Source organism: Semicossyphus pulcher, unplaced genomic scaffold, assembly GCF_022749685.1.
Source record: "Semicossyphus pulcher isolate SPU_LCO1_2020_fin unplaced genomic scaffold, fSemPul1.0.p SCAF_1, whole genome shotgun sequence".
NCBI classification, from domain to species: domain Eukaryota; kingdom Metazoa; phylum Chordata; class Actinopteri; order Labriformes; family Labridae; genus Semicossyphus; species Semicossyphus pulcher.
The window spans coordinates 2,583,713-2,600,993 of record NW_027211603.1 but is presented as its reverse complement, the minus strand read 5'-3'; the positions used below and the strand labels follow the sequence as shown (position 1 = coordinate 2,600,993).

At 42.7% G+C, this 17,281-nt stretch overlaps 1 protein-coding gene across 4 annotated transcripts in view; it reads left to right on the top strand.

Annotated features, from left to right (window-relative positions):
• The first annotated feature begins 1,292 nt into the window (after positions 1–1,292).
• The window catches only part of fhod1 (formin homology 2 domain containing 1), a 55,383-nt gene continuing 39,394 nt past the window's right edge, over positions 1,293–17,281 (top strand). For all 4 annotated transcript variants that reach the window (XM_069672945.1, XM_069672891.1, XM_069672883.1 and 1 more), the window contains exons 1-3: positions 1,293–1,513; positions 7,769–7,875; positions 13,615–13,679. In XM_069672945.1, coding sequence (XP_069529046.1) covers positions 1,349–1,513; positions 7,769–7,875; positions 13,615–13,679 — 337 coding nt within the window. In that variant the 5' untranslated portion in view covers positions 1,293–1,348. The remainder of the gene's footprint in view (positions 1,514–7,768; positions 7,876–13,614; positions 13,680–17,281) is intronic.

Sequence of the window (17,281 nt, the reverse complement as noted above, 5' to 3'; positions counted from 1 at the left end):
TATAATGACAGAAACCATGTTTGAGAAAAATGTATTTGACGTGTATTTTGATTTTATAGTTTGACTCATGTCCCATCTGTTAACATGGAGGAGGCGGGCTTTATGAGCTATACTGCAGCCAGTCAGCAGGGGGCGCTAGAGAGGGTTTGGCTTCACTTTTAGGGAGTTGTCATGTTAATTATCTTTATTTATTCATCTAAACCAATATTCTCATCATCTGTCCATGGATTTTGGAACATTACATCCCTGCAATTTCCACGTATATCCCTCTTAAAAATATGTGAGACAGAAAAACTGGAAGGTTCGAGAGGACAACAAAAAAACTCCAACATCTATCTGCAAAGAACCTGAGCCCAAAACTCCACAGCTCCTGTTGTAGTACAACTTTGTACCGCAGTCATTCAGCCACCAGGGGACGCTGTTCTATCACCTGCTCAGCTCTCAGGACCTTAAACTCATGAAATCACTGGACTGTGTTGTCCTGGATGACTGAGTTCTTCTTCGTGTGTTGTTACGAGCTGACACTGAGCAGGTCTCTGAGCTGAGCTGTAAACCGACCTCAGAACAGCTGCAGCTTCCCAGAGTTTCCATACATCTATTCATTATGTCATTCCCAATGTATTTCCACGCTGGACTGGCATGACGTCACTAGTGGGAAGCCAACCGTCAAGTCATCTGGCCTTAAAACGGACGTTTGTTGTTTCTTCCTTCAAAATAAAAGTATTATATGTATCATTGCTCATAATCATTTTGTATAAATGATACCTTCTTAAATATCCTGATACCTTTCAAAAGCCCAAACACTGTCATGGTCAAATTTAGACGAATTAGGACAAATTAGGATAAGCTTTATCAACCAAGGGAGAGTTAAATGACAAAGCGGCAAATTGAAGCTCAAAAACTAATTTAAAGTATACATAAAGTAAAATAAAGTAACCTATTAAAACTATGATACCATAGACTTTATGAGCACCCATGACAAATAGCATGGACAATTAATATACACCAGCTGTAAACAAGTAAATAATACACTTCTAGAACCACTTCAGTGTAAATAGATTTTAATTATTCTGTAAGTGAGAAAACAAAAATTCTAAAATCTCAACATTAAGTCTTGAAGGGAATCAGTATCTTGCCAGAAAATCGAAGTTTAAAAGGATTCAGTTATTTTGAAAGATGTAACCGGATGTGCATGCGTACATCCGCAGCAGTTTCACCGGTCCGGGGTGAGACCAGCGAGAACCCGGGACCGGGATTTCTTCATTTAAAAAGCTCCTCCAGAGCTGGACGCATCTACACCGAGTTACACTGACACTTTCAGCCGCATTTGGGTTGCGGTCACGCGGACATGGCCTCCATCGTTTGCCGGGTCCAGTACCTGGAGGACACAGATCCGTTTATCTGCACAAACTTTCCGGAGCCTCGGAGACCTCCGACGGTGAACCTGGAGGAGAACCTGCCGCTCAGTGAGCAGATCGCCGGGATACACAAGCTGCTGGAGGCGCCGCTGAAGGTGGGTCACTCATTTAACTACAACAGTCACATCATGTTGTGTCACTTTCTAACTGCTTCTGTAAACTGGACTTTAAACTGATGATCAACGTTTTAATGAGTAACCCACCTATAGAGAAACAAAGCCACAGGTGTGAGATGATCCACGCCAAACTCCATTGAAAAGTCCGACGTTTTTAGTTGTCCTGTGCAGTGTGGCAGTTTAGGAAATTATTACAAATCTTACACTTTTAATTGTAATACATCAGTTTGTAATATATTTATATTTATTAAATATAAGCAGTATATTCCCATCAGGTGCTTTCTGCTGCCTAACTTGCCTTAAGACTTGACTGGGTTCATAAGTTGCGCGCTTTGTGGTAATGGCCACTGATAATGTCTTCCACACTAGAAATTGGCAATTTTTTAAACGGAGTCTGGTATAAGATGTTTTCAACCTGTTTTTTCATACATGAGAGCTTTTGCTCCACACAGGGATTACTATCTATCTAAAGGTTTTCAGTCCACCTACTTTTTAGCACATAGTTAAATCCTTTAAACCAACAGTGGTCTTTTAAAGTCGCTTGTTCTTTAAAGTGGAGTGTTCTGATCCACTTTCCTGGTCTTAGTGAGGACTCAGGCAGCAGCTTCTGATCCAGTACTGTCCCTGCAAAGACTGTAGTACTGTAGTGGAGCCTACGAATCAGAAAAACATTGTCCTGACCCTGTATCTTCTTCAGTTGCTGCAATAGGTCAGTGATGCATTCACTTACTCACTTTAGAGTCATGGTGGTAGATTCAGACGTCAGAGATGACCAGGTTTGGGGTCAGAACTGAAATATCTCCATCCAAGATCTCCAATATCACCTTTCAGCTAGCACCATCATCAGTTTAAATTTAAATGTGTTCAATACTTGGGTTTATAAACTATTGGCTTTACCATTAATAAAACCATTAAATATTAGACAGTTCCCTGACCGCCAAAGTTTAGAGGGCCTGGTTTGTTGTTGTTTTTTACTTTCATAAGGCAACAGAATTGATGCCTGATTTATTGGCCTTGTTTGTGTAGCAAAAAATGGTGTAGAAGTGTTAGCATTGGCAACGGTGAAATAGGCATTACATTATCAGTTTTCTTGGGTTTATATCAAAGTAAAGCAAAAAATGTTAATGCCAGTATTCTTAGTTTGTTAGATACCTTACAAGGTAGGCTAACTGAAGCTCTGTTTGTATGGGGTAAGTTCATTCGCTGGCTTGCTGTTGCGGCTTTTAAACACTATCTGTGTTTGAAAGCAGATGCCAGGTTGAATTTTTTGTTGATTCGTATAAAGTTACAACGCCGTAGGGCCACGATAAAGAAAAAAAATAGAAGATTTCAATAATAAAGTCGTAAAAGAAGAAAATATTGCAAGAAATATGTCGTAATTTTATGAGAATAAAGTCATAATTCTGGGCTATTGTTAGCCTATATGTTATTGAACACACCTGGTAGCATGGAAGCATAGCATACATGTACATTAGGAGCACTACATTTCCTACGTAGTAATGTGTAAGCACGTTACACAGCTTTGTATTTAGTTTAGGTTTCACAAATACGACGTACTTCTTCTTTTGGAACTTCAGCACCACTTTTTCCACAAGTTTCAGGGCGCGTTGATTTTATTCAAAATGACTCATGATTTTGATCATTTTAGCGCAGGCGACTGGCTGCTCCTCTGATATTCTGTTCAATATAACATATAGGATCATTTTTCTCGTGATCTCAGAAAAAAGTGGAGTAGCCCTTTCAGGTTTGACCTCTGAACTGTGCACTGCTTGGTGCGTAAGTTGGCACTGTCAAATTAAAAGTCTGTTGCGACACATGAATGTTAAAAATGTGTTTGGAAAAGAAGAATCAACTCTCTGGCTCAGTTTCCTGTTCACTGGGTGACTAATGATGCGTCTGTTATTGTCCTAAGTGCAGTTTTCCAAACAGGAAGTGAACACATGCTTCAGAGGCTAACTCAGCATTAAGTCACAGTTACATATCAGTCATATTTCACTGTGGCACTCATTCCACAGTTATCAGAGAGGCTAAAGTACACTGACCGGGATACAGCCTAGTTTCTAAGGAGTCGCTTCTTAAAGGAGTCGCTCATTACTCAGCCGCGTGTGCTTCAGGTTTCTTCTTCTCCTTATCAAAGCAGCAGCCTGCTCGCCGTTCTAATCCCCCCACTGGAACACGACTTTTATTCGTTACAGATCTGTTTACGTTTTATGTTGGTTTCACAAAGGAGACAAAAATCTACCCAGGCCTTCTGCAAGGCGTTCGGTGCCCCGCTGGAATCTCCAGGATCAGATAAAGACCAGAGTGCCGGTCCCACTAGATTACATTCCTCCACTGACCCCCTAATTGTTCCCATCATGCCCTGGGACTCGATCTGCAGGCTGACATCTAATGAGGTGTTACGTAGACTTGGTTCTCCAGCATGAAACTGAACTTTTCATGAAGTCTTCTGCACTTTTCTTAGTTATTCGGAAATAGTTCCCCCCCCCCCCCCCCCCTCCTCCTCCTCCTCCCTTGATGTAGGCCATGTAGAGTGATTGTGGAGGAAAAGGGTGGGACCTGTAAACAGGAGATAAGCTGTGATGGAGGGATGGATGGACGGACGGATGCAATACTAAGAGCAGTGTGTTGATAAGACGTGAACTGGCCTTTTCCTTCCGCATATGAGAAGGCATCAGCTGCAGAAATACAGCCCGATGTGGATTTCTTTTGTTATGCACGTATTGTTAGCATGCCCTGTACAAAGATATGTTTAGCCTAGCTTAGCACTAAAATTGTCCGTTAGGTTTTTTGGTTGGAACAGCATCTGCAGCAAAGGTAAACTCTAAAATACTCTTTACAAAGCAGTGTGGAGGACGTATGCTTCCACACAGTCTGTACATTCCTTATAATGGACACCTCAAAGGGCATTATCCCCAATATACCATGGCTCGCTGCTAAAGAGAAAGAATATGACCATTTATTTACCATTACATATGTTTGTCTGTCTGTTACAGGCTTCATCCTGTGGTGTTCGGAGGTACTTTAATCTCTGCCTTCAGCCACATCCAAGTCATAAAGGTGTCATATTCTCTAAATATGTTAAATAAAGGTTCCTTATAGCTAAGTTAAAATGTATATGATAGTTTAACATTGTAATCTAAGATTTAACTACAGATTAATGCATAGCCAGAGCATTCATTTAGAACAGTTTCAGTTTGACACCCTGCAGCCAATCAGAATCAAGTATTCATTTAACCCAGACTATGGTACAGGTAAGGGATAATGTATAGTGAGCAGGTTGTTATCGCGGAATGGACATTCACCGTCTTTAAACCCCGCCGTATCCCGTACCGTCTTACTTTCTCTCCGCTGTTTTGTCTCTTTCCTTTCCTCCCTCTGTAAACAGACCGACGTCAAATTTACCTGACTTCAGTCATCATCAGTTGGATACTTTGATTATTGACTTCTAATGACCTTCACCTGAACAAATCAACAACACTTGATGACAAAGTAATTTTGTTGTAAATATCGCCTGAGAGGAATATTAAAGGAACATTGTCATGTTGTCTGTTTCCTCCAGCCTCAGGCCTTTAGATGGATAACATCTTGATCTCTATGCTTAAAGGACAGAGAGATATTGCATTACCTCCAAGAAGTTTTTAGCCTAGCATAGCATAAAGACAGGAAGCAGAGGGAAAGCGTTAGCCTCGCCCGATAAAAGAAGCAAATCCACCCTCCAAAAACGTATTCTGAATCGTGCATAATGGCCTGATACTTTTGTACTTTTATTCAGTTGGTTATTTTGATTGCAAGATGGAGACGTATCTCTGTCGCTCTTACGGTGGTAAAATACGAGTAATGGATTTAAAGCAGGATGAAAAAGGTTAATTTGCTCATTTTATGTTGATATCTTTCAATAACAGCTGCAGGCAAACCCCACCGATGATCTACCTGCTCAAAGTTGTAATCCTAAAGGATGGAGGTGAGGTCATGTGTTGGTCCTCTGCCACCTCAGACTCCACAGTCGATATTTCCAGAGCAGTCTGAGCAGGAGGAGCTGCTGCTGGAGAAAAATGTGGCTCTGCTGGTTCAGAGACTCTGCAGTCTGTTCAGCGGCTCACTATCGGCATTGGACACGATTGTTTTTTGCCCTCAATTCCCGCTTCATACCTGAGCGTGACTCATGGTACACGGCTACAAGACGCAGTTCCTGCCAGGCTATAAATAGACAGAAAACATTCAGATCTGAGGTCCTAATTCAATCAAACGAGGGCTGTGTTTACTGCATGAAAAGTGAGATCTTACAACATGCTGCTGCAGAGGAGAGTTCATGCAAACATTTGATGACGTGTTGCAAAGATTAGATAGTGAACGGTTGTAGTCAAATGTCCAAGAATCTGAATAAAATCAGAACACAAACACGAGAAGACTTTCAGGAAACCTGCAGGAGTTCTGCCCAGAAAAGTTGATTAAAGATCTGAAGAGTTCTTTTAACACAAAGGAGGTCAGAAAGGCTGCAGAACGACACAACCCGCACTGATCAGCTTTCAGTGTGCTTCCAAGTGTATGTGATGTCATACATGAATGGGGATGAGGAATTAGGCAAACAACAGAGTCAGGAAGGGAGTGGAGGTTGGCAGCCAGCTGGTCTTTGTTTTTAGCCTCAGAGGCTAACAACGGGGCTAATGTGACAACACAGTGAAGCCACACACAAAGATCAGGTGACATTAAGAAAATCCTGTCATGTGAAGCATCTGGTAGATCCGCTTCTCCACGAGACACAATCATTTGTCAGTAAATCCCAATCCACCCACATGAGTTGTTTATTTTTAGAGATTAACTCTCTGGCGGCGGAACGGAGCGGACTTTCTGAGCTGCTCGCTCGTTGTGGGTGAACGAAACAAACCGGGTGACTTTATATAACCGGGTCTTCTCCCATTACGGCCCACCGTCTTCTCTGCAGGGAAAAGCCAACAACAATCCTTACTCCATCCAAATGCTGCCACAATAAGTGAATGTATGAAAAACACTGAACAAGCTAAAAAGTCAGGTATGCTGTGTGCAGACTCCGATACCTGCTCGTTCATGCTAACTGTTACTCTTCAGTCTACAGGGGTGCTCAAGATGTTCCGTCTCCAGTCCCCAAACCAAGGGCAGAAAGCAAATTTCCAATGAATAGGAAAAAATGAATTCCAAATCAAAACAAGAACCTAAGCAAGTAACTCAATCACAATTTAGAGACCGAGGAAAACCTTGGTATTTCACTCAGTGTAAAAGATGCTGCATTCGTCAGATATTTGCATGAAATATTCTCCAAAAGGCTCCAACAACACAAGGCGAGGTTAAGTTCAGTGACTGAAATAGCTGAGGTGACACCTAGCAAACAGAAGCAGCATCAACCACTCACTCAACACCTAATTATCCTAATTAAGTTATCAAAGATTCAGATGCCATACAGTTGTCATGAATAGAGAAATGAGACCAGAGCTGTTTGTACCAGACTGTAAACATGTTTAATTCTGCTGTGATGTTGGGCATTTTTAATATGGGGCCTAATGGGGATTGACTCACTTTTGGAGCAGCCTCGAGTGGACACTCGAGGAACTGCAGCTTTTCGCTCTTGTTATTGGCTTTCAGACGCACAGTCGGCTGCAGCACACTAACAAACCTGCAGCGCTGCACAGCACTGTGGCTGTTCAGCAGGTTGTAAATGATACTGAATCATACCTGAAACACGGGTGTGTGGCTGTATTCACCTTTTATGAATGGATAATCTGATCGCTGAGTCACACCGGTGTCGGTGACACAATTACACTGTGGGTGTGTTTGATCGACATAAATAAAACATCTGATTAGCATAACACAGGATCACACCGTTTAAATTACACGTGATCGTCTCTTAAAGGTTTAAAATTCCTCTTTTTTTAAGTCTGTTTGTATTTTATTTTAAAGTAAAATACTTCTTAAACAAAAGTTTTTAAAGGATGATTCGTGTTCTGGGGAGCAAACAGGGAAACATTTCAAATAGAGCCTCAGTTAGCGTGTTGACATATAGATGTAGTTTAATAAATAGAGTCGACCTCTTTAGAAGAACAGGTTCTGTAGGTTTTGTTTGTGTATCAGTGTCACAGCAGCTGCTGCAGGATCTGTTTATACTAACACTAATTATAAGATGTGATCCCTGTCTCTGTAGATGCATGAAGGAATATGTAATAATTTAAATATGAACTTGTGTTGTCTTGTGTGTCCCAGCTGGAGGAATGCACCCTGCAGCTGTCTCCTCATGGAAACTACTTGGACCTGGACTCGTCCATGACCGAGCAGAGAGACGAGCTGGAGAGCTTCTATGAAGACGTGGCGTAAGGAAACACCTCCGCTCTACCTGTCTGTCTTCACTCTTTGTTTGTCTCAGCTGTCATGGCCGCCCAGTGTGACCAGTTCAGCTCTGTGTGTTTACAGTGATGCTCCACCCAACATCCATCTTTTGAATGTCAAACACCCAGCAAGACCAGCAGCTGTGAGCCGCCTGGTTTGAAGGAGGTCACGGCCGAGCCTTAAGTTTAGAACAATAAACAATATAAAGAAAACATGTTGTGAAATGAAGCTACAAAGTTTCGTCACTACAGCTCCGTCATGCAAACTCATATAACTGTAATAGAAGTGGACGTAGCTGCCATGACGTCACTGTGTCATGACGGCTCTGAAGTCTCAGCATTTTGTTTGTCGCCATCTTTAGTGGCAGAAGTGACCATATTTGGACATGAGGGTGGAACTGGAGAGGAGAGAGAGGTTAGCAAATGCTAAGTTATCATTTAGCACTAGCTTTGTTAGCAAGTTGTATCAGCAATACACGATAAGATGGTAGTTTCTAGCCAAAAACAAGCTTTATAGTTTCCAAGATATAGCTACTAAACTGTTATTTGATTGCATGTTTTTTGGCCTGGGCTGCACGGTGGTGCAGTGGTTAGCGGTTGAGGTTGGGCAAGGTGGGCCTTTCTGTGTGGACTTTGCATGTTCTCCTCGTGCATGCGTGGGTTCCCTCCAGGGTCTCCGGCTTCCTCCCACAGTCCAAAGACATGCTCGTTAGGTTAATTGGTGACTCTAAATTGCCCGTAGGTGTGAGTGTGAGTCTCTATGTGTCGGCCCTGTGATTGACTGACCAATGACAGCTGGGATAGGCTCCAGCCCCCTGCGACCCTGAACAGAATAAGCGGTATAGATGATGGATGGATTTTTTGGCCTTTTATGCCTTTATTAAGAGAGAGGACAGTGGACGGTGTCAGAAACAGTGGAAGACAGAGTGTGGACGAGGCGCTGCAAAGGGCCGAGGGTGGGAGTCGAACCCGGGGCCGCTGCATCGAGGACTGAGCCTCTGAACATGCGTCGCGATTTAACCGCTGAGCCAACTTTACTGCTGACTAGCTCAAAGGTCGTAAGCATCTTGGAGGAGGGACATAGAAATTAGGAAAGCGTTTCACTGGATGCAAAATTACAACATATAGTATAATCCTATAATACAATCTGTCGTCAGTATTTTTTTAACTTTTTCATGGAAATGATAAACTCTGAAAATGATTAAGAATATCTTAAATGTCAGTGTTGTCCCGGTTACTTGTGTGTATGTGACAATTAGCCGTAGACTGTATAAATCATGGATTGTGACGTCATCCTTTGGTTTCTCAACTGCGTAATTGAAGCTTCGAGTTCGGGAGGTCCCTGTAAATTAAGGCTTAATATATGTTGAACAGGTGTGCTATGTAAAAATCCACCGCCGTACAGATGTCTTCAACAATAAAATGACCTCATAAAGTCTGTAAACGTGTTTATTTCTGCTGTTAAAATGGGAATTTTCACATCTGCTGTGATGTTATTTCCTGGTTTCTGGAGCCTCAAGTGGACACTCAAAGAACTGCAGTTTTTTGCACTTGCCTTCATTTTTTAATACCGGAGGTTGCAATTAACGCCAGACGCATTCAACAAAAAAACATGTATTTTGATTTAATGTTACAGCTGCCTCCTCCGAGTGTCTGCAGTTCAACCAAATGTTGAACTTGTCGCCACGCCCTAAAATAAACCCTGCTTTATCGTCTCTGTGACTCTAAATGGAACCATCATTTAGTAAATGAACATCATGCTGTGTTGAAGAAGACTTGAAACAAAAGATTGAGACCATAAACTCATTAGGAGAACGTTTACTGGGGGAATAAATCAAGTGAGAAGTAAGCTCGTTTTCTCGTAGACTTCTATACCATCACGCTTCTTTTGCCCCCTGCTGGCCATTAGATAGAGTGCATGTTTAAGGCTCTTTGCAGAGCAGGAGGCTGCGTGTCTGTGGATAAAATAAACATGCAATCAAGAAGGATCATTTTCAAACTTGGTTTATCCCGTCAACATGTACACATCAATATTTACAACATGAAACTCAGACAAATCAGGGTCAGGATCGTTTCCTTGTAGGGGAATAAACATGACAACATTCTCAGAAACGTTCCTGCTGCAGCATCACGGTCGTCTTCTCTGCTCGAGGACTGAAACGTGTCTTTCTTCATATTTAGGCAGAAACGTCTCTTGCTCGCTCTTTGCTATATTTACATCACACAAACACGACTCCTGTGGGAACAGAGATATAAACGTTAATCTGAGCTCAGTGACAACCAGCAGACTGCCGGAGCTGAAGCACTCTAAACGACAGCTTTGCATCATTTAGCTTTATTTGAATGTTTAGTTGAAGATGACAGCACACACAGGACGAGTCACACAGACAGAAGAAGCAGTCAGAGCGAGTCTCTCAGGGCGGTGGATGTGACTAAATGTCTGTTATTCGCACAATAAAACTGGTTCATAGATCAGTGTGGGTTGCCCTTATTTTTTCCAGTCCTCCTGATCGCTCAGCAGTAACTCTGTCTGAACTGTTTCAGCCTCAGGACGGTTTGGATGCACAAACCTTCGACTGTGTATTACCCCACAACCTTGGGGTGGTTGTTTGCTGTATCAGCCTCCATCCAGAAAACTAAACGACCGACTTTTGTACATTTTATGTCTGTAATCCAGGTTTGTTTCCTTTCAGTCTCCGTCATGAGGTCGTAGGGTAACTGTCATGTGTGTTGGTAACCTCTGGGGCAAACGGGGAGCATAGAAACGTGTGTTTCCGCAGCAGAGGGTCGCTCAGTCTTTCTCCTCTATGAAGTCTGCTTCTTGCGTGCAGAGAGGCTAAACATGCTCCGAGCTCCGTGCCATGCACGCCTGTGTGAGCAGCAGAGCCAACAGGGCAGAGAAGAGACACAGGTTAATCAGAGGGAGGGGGGCATGAACCCCAACCAACATTTCTGGGGTCGCGGCTCAAACAGGTTCCTATAAACACTTTTACACTGTTTGTGTCTCGCTAGTTTATTTTTTTCTGGCAAATGTACGAACATTTCTCGTCTCAGTATTTTTTGTTTAGTTTTTTTTTACAATCCTCCTACAAACATGTAATTCATCATTTAACTTTTATTAAAGCTCCTGTGAGGAACTTTCATTTTGTGCTGATTTGCCGCGGTGAACTAAACTGTCCCTCTGTCTCTCTGCTGACCTCGTCCTGTACATGTGTACGTCGTGTTTTCTGATGAAAAATCTCCTCCTGCTTCCTTTTAATAATCAAACACTGACTGTGAATCTTTATGTGGAAAATGTAAACAAAGCCGACTGCAGCGCGCGGTCAACCTCCTCGTCTGATGGCAGCTTTAAAGAAATCATGAATCTTCTCCCTGATGGTCTTGTTGCTTTTGTAGATAGAAGCATCAGGTTTGCAGACAAACATAAGAATCATGAATCCAGACATTAATCAGACCAGTTTATTGCAAACACATCTCCGCTAAACCTTTTTTACTTTGGGTTCATAGCGCTGTAGTCATCCAGCCTTCAGCTGACGTGTGACCTGCTAGTTACAGGTAAACTACCCCTCAGCGGAGACAGATGGACAGACGCTCCTGTCTGAAATCCTGGTACTGATCCGAGCTAACAGCTCATCACACTGGTCAGCCTCAAGTAGCTGCAAGCAGCAGGAAAGTTCATGCAAAGACAAACCCTGGAGAAGGAGGGGAGGTTCAGACTCGTCTCCAGCTTTAGTCTGAAGCTCTACGGTAACACTCTAACATCGAACTGGAGCTTGGTGTTATGCCAGAACAACCAGCAGGGTTCTTGCATGTGTATGTGGACATGTATGAGTCATGTTGTGGGGACATGAAGCTGTGTACAAAGTCACACTGTTGTAAGTGTAGTTGGTTTAAGGTTAGAGTCTGCAGGAAATGAATGAAATGTAATCTGACCTCTGAAGTGATGGAAACTGTGTGTGATTTCTACGATGACTAAAAAACGACTTTTTTTAGCTTCAGACAAACTCTCTCTCTCTCTCTCTCTCTCTCTCTCTCTCTCTCTCTCTCTCTCATTCTTTCCATACTTCTTGCTGTCGTTCTTTCCGTGCTCTGATCCCAGCACGCCGCAGTCTGTCTGCGAAGCTTTACTTTGAAACTGAGCAGATCTGGGATCAGTTCAGAGCAGCTTCAGTCGACCTGCTGTCCGTCAAACAGAAGCTAACGTGACTGCACTTTGACACAAACTGACTGATTGTGTGAGGCTGAGTGTGTTGCAGCATGTGAGGAGGAAAGTTATTTTTAACGCTGCTTTATGTGTAAGATGTGTTCATGTCATGAGTATGGATAAAGATGGATAAAGATGGATCGTTGATGACTAAAGACTTCTGAACGTGCTGCAGCGATGATGGAGGACAGATGAGTGAGGAGGATTTCTGACTGCAGTTCGGTTACTGTTTAGAGGTGCTTTTTGAAGGTTTCTTTGCAGCGGGGTTGTATGAGGTACTTATCAATACGTACAGTAGGTGACGGTCAGAAGGGCTCCTGTTTGGAGAAGCCAACATGGAGGCTCAGCTGTGCACTGCTGTACATGGAGCCATGAGAAACACGTACTTTAGCCACTTTAAAAAGTCCTTAATATATAAATGAATTCAGTTTAAGTGTACGCTGTATTTTTACAATTTTTCAACGCTTCACTTTGACGTTCCATATCGCTTATCCTGTTCGGGGTCGTGGGGCGGCTGGAGCCTATCCCAGCTGTCATTGGGCGAGATGAGAGGTTACACCTGGATTGATTGCCAGTCAATCACAGGGCTGACAGACAGAGTCAGACAACCTTTGTCGCTCACATTCACACCTACGGGCCATTAAGAGTCACCAGTGAACCTAACGAGCATGTCTTTGGACTGTGGGAGGAAGCCGGAGTACCCGGAGGGAACCCACGCATGCACTAGGAGAGCATGCAAACTCCAGGATCTGAACCAGGAGCCTCTTTAGACTTATGTAATCCCCCTTTCCCACCAGAATTAGTGTGTTGACGCAGGTTTTTCAGACCCGGGAAGGCCCCGCTTATAAATGCCGATTGTCTGTTTTCCCAATGCCAGTGAAGTATACCGCTTTAGGTCACCGCCTGACGTCACCAACGCGCCGGAGACAGTGTTGGTAAACAGTGAAGATGTTACGGTGACAACGTAGACGGGTGGAATTTGTAGCCGAGACGACGAGGAGTCGCAGAAGTTACCGACGGAGGACAGCATCGCGTCGGACAGGGGGCTGAGATTAGCGTGCCGACCCGGGTTTTGTGTTCCCATCAATACCGATCGGAGTCATTTGACCCGGGTCTGAATGCTGATTGTGGCCTTTCCCATTAAGCAAAAAAGCCGGGTGTTAGTGGGTGTTGGCGGGTTTTTTGACCAGTGGGAAACGGGCTTCAGGTTCCTTTGGTAACCTCTCCTCGAAATGTAGCTGTTTAAAGTTCCTCCGTATTCTGAGGGTGTGAATGCTTTTTCAGTTTTGTGTTTGTCTATTTGAATAAAAAATCATCAACACAAAAAGACAAATCTGTTTGTTGGGAACAAGATCAGCGTTCAGACTGAGCTGCACAGAAACACTTTCTGAGATCTAACTGCTCTTAATGTTCACTCTGCAGCTCTTTCTCTTTCACAGAGTATTTGAAAGCAGCTCGTCCTGCAGGAGGACGGTGGCACATTTTCCCTTCAGCTCTGACTGTCTCTTATTTTTCCACAGAAAAGGGAAGAAGCCCATCCTGATCCTGAGGACTCAGCTCTCCGTCCGCGTTCACTCCATCCTGGGTAATTATCTCCTCCATGTCCTCCTTTTTTCTTTCTTTCCACGGCTCCATCCCTCCGTCCGCTCCTGCAGCAGACGAGTGATGACTCAGGGGAAACTCTCACCGCAGTGACGTGTGGCTGTGGCTCAGCTGGGAGGATTTCCTCTCTGAGTCTGAAACTGCTTTTTTACACGAGTCAGAAACTAAACTTTCACTACTGCCCTCTCTGCCTTTGGTTTTTCTACTTTTTTTGGTGCTTAAATGAGATTTGACAATGTTTTTATAGCTTTCCTGCCTAAACTAAGATTATTAGTTACACAAACACCTTCAGATCTCTTTGTAACCGTAGCTGTGAGTCAGTCGAGCTCTGCTTCCTGCTTGTTTGACTTGAAAATGAGGCACATGTGACCTTTGTGTTGTTGATCTGACAGATCTCTCCTTTCTCTGTTTGATTCATATGGAGGATTTTGGTGTTAAAAATAACTTGTAGTTGGAAAAAAACTAATTTTTCTCTGTTAAGTAGAAGCTACTGTCAGAGGCAGGTTAGCCTAGCTTAGCATAAATACTGGGAGTCGAGGGAAACAGTTATGTGGTTCTCCAAAACAACAACGTTATGATACTTTTCATCTTCATAACATCAAAAATAGTAAAAAAATAAATTATCTAAAAGCAGAAAATATTCCGTTTTTTAACAAAAAAGCTGAAAGATTTGACTCGAAACCAGGTGCTGAAAAGTTATTTGATATTCAGTTAATTGATCTCTTTAAACACTTTAAGGTCAGTTCAGATCAATGATTCGCAACAAGACTGGAAGCAACTGCTTAAAGAATCCCCGACATCTGATCGTAAACAGGGCCGTTCACATCAAAGCAACGCAACGCAGCTGACCGTCTCTATAGCAACGACGCACTGACATACCCCACTACTTCTGCATTAATACTATAACGTTAGTTAATACTATATAGCGTTAGTATTAGGTCCAGGTTACATGAATTATCTAGCTGGATTTCTGTTATCGTTATAAAAAGAAGTGGATGACAGTGACAGTGACAGTGACGTGCTCACGATGTTAGCTGTAACACTGATTAATAAATGTTGAAGACAGAGAGTTTGGAAAAAGAGGATCTGGAGCCGTCTGTGGCTACTGCAGCGCCAGAGACAGGGCGCCTACGCCAATGTATGCTGTTTCCTGGTTGGCTGAAGAGAAACAGGTTCATCATTCAGTTCTAAAACTGCATTTGGAGATTTGACAAGTCAAATCTTCTTCAACTCCAGGCAACGGCTTCAGACGCTCTGCAACTAACCAGCTCACAGCGCTGCAACTTTCTCTGCAACGTTCTAAAACTGTTTTGTTGTGTTGTGAATCATCGATCTGAACTGGACTTTATATATAAATATTATAATTCTAATTGGAAAAATGCAAGAAAAATAAAATTATTGGTAAAAAAAAAAAGATATTGGCAGAAAAAAGTAAAAAGACTAAAAAGAAAAAATAAATAAGTAAGAAAAATGATTCTAGGAAAATTGTTATTATTAAATTATTAATAAACACAAGTTATTTCAACTTTATTTAAATTTATTTTCATTTGAAACACATTCAAAACACAAATTACAGCCTACCATCTGTTTTCACCATGTGGAGTTTGTATCCTGCGAGCTACCTGAGCGGGAGTTGAGCCCAGCCTACGGTAGCGTTGATGGTTGTGAGGGCGGCGGCTGCACTGGCGATCGTAACGGTGCATGTCCGTGATGAGGCTTCAGCTAGATCATAGCGCCATCGTCTGGGTAAAATACAGTCACACTATAAAATATAGGACGCGGTTCAATTTTTAGATGAAAACAAAATGTATTGACAGTGCGTCTCATACACTGAATTATTACTGCTTTTTTTGGCTTCCATAGCTCAGATCAAAAAGCTTCCTGTGAAGAGCGTCAGTGACGTACTTTCTGTTTCTCCTGTTTGAACTCGTCCTGCAGCCGCCTGTTTATGATGATTGATGACGACTGGGATTTTATTGGGAATTCTATTGGGAAACAAGTTCCCGGATGTTTTGAGTCACAGGATGTTATTCTGTCGCAGCTCGTCACAACAGCTTCATTCATCAGTTCTCTGTAATCTTTATCAGAGGGACAGAGTGTCTGTTTGTCTGTCAGCTGCTCTGTGGTTTGATATCATCACTTCACTTTACTTTGTAGGTCATTATTTTAAAACTGAAAACAAACTGTTTGTGATTTCATTGAAGTGGTTATTGAAGTCGTGTTTGCAGCTGGAAACAGACAAACGGTGTTTGTTTGAAGCTCAGCTGACTGTAGATCAGCTTTCACTTAAAAGGGACTCCCAGTTCTTTTAAAGCTGCCTCCATGTTTCAATATTTAGGCTATTAATGAATATTATGTACGAAGTTTTAATATTGCTCCAGTAGATTGCTCGAGCCTGCAGCGGTGAAACGGGCTGTAACGGCTGGAATATAATCTTAAGGCCGATCAAAGTGCGTCCTCTTAAGGTTCTTGTGTTTGTCACTGACAGGCTCAGATTGTTATTCTAAGTGTCTGACAACATTACAGAAGTAATCCACACAGAGACGGACCTTTCTGAGGTGAGAGTAAGTCACTTTTTTCAACCAGAAAAGCCACCAGACTTCACTGACAAAAACAGTCATTTTACCTGGCAGAAACAGGAGTTGCTAGTCTACAGTTCTGCGATCAGTTAGTTAGGTTGTGTTATTGTGTGACTTTGTTGACTTAAGCAGTTAGTTCGTATACAAAAGAATGTTTGTGTAACACACATTTACCCACTAAATCAAGGCAGCAGTAGAACAGCAACTCCCGTGTTCTGTGAAGTAAAATTGCTGTTTTTTTAAATGGAGTTTGGTGGCTTTGAATAAAGGCCTTAAGGGCTGTTTCTGGTTGAAAAAAATTGTCTTCCTCTGTAACAAAAAGGTCTATCTCTGCAGGTATCCTTTCTGTAATGTTGTCAAACAAGAACTTTTAGTGGACGTACTCATGTCGTGTTGCAGCCTTTACAGCCTGTTTCATGGCTAGTTCATTATTAGTTAATACAACTGAATTACATTCCGACTCCTCCCTGCTTTTTGTTTTCAGTCTATATATTATTCTCACCCTGATTGTCCAGATTGTCACTTACCACCCTGATTTTCTTCGTCTAAGTTGAGGCTCTTAGGACGGAGGCTATCGTCTGCTGTGAATTCCTCTGAGGCCGATTGTCATGGATGATATGAGCCTTGACTTTTGCACGCAGCTGTGAAGCTCTGCTATCGTGTTATTGTGGCTGCACACACAGAGCGACTCGTGCCTCCTGAAATTTGAAACGTTGCAGTTGTCTCTGCTGCTGCTTCTTTATTATTGGCTGATGTCGCAGTGTCTGACAAGCGGCTGCACTCTTTCATCCAGGTGTCAGGATACATGTAGCGTATATTTATGCTGCTTTGTGGTGCGTCTGCAGGAGCAGGAGTGTGTATCAATCAGCGGTTACAGACGACGCAGGGCTGCAGAGACGTTGGTCCACAAGAAGAAACTCTTTTTATATCTGCGCTCTTATTGTGAAGGAGCTGCTGCATTTAGTCTCTGTTGAGTCGGTTGCGGCCTGTTTCAGCCCCCAGCTGT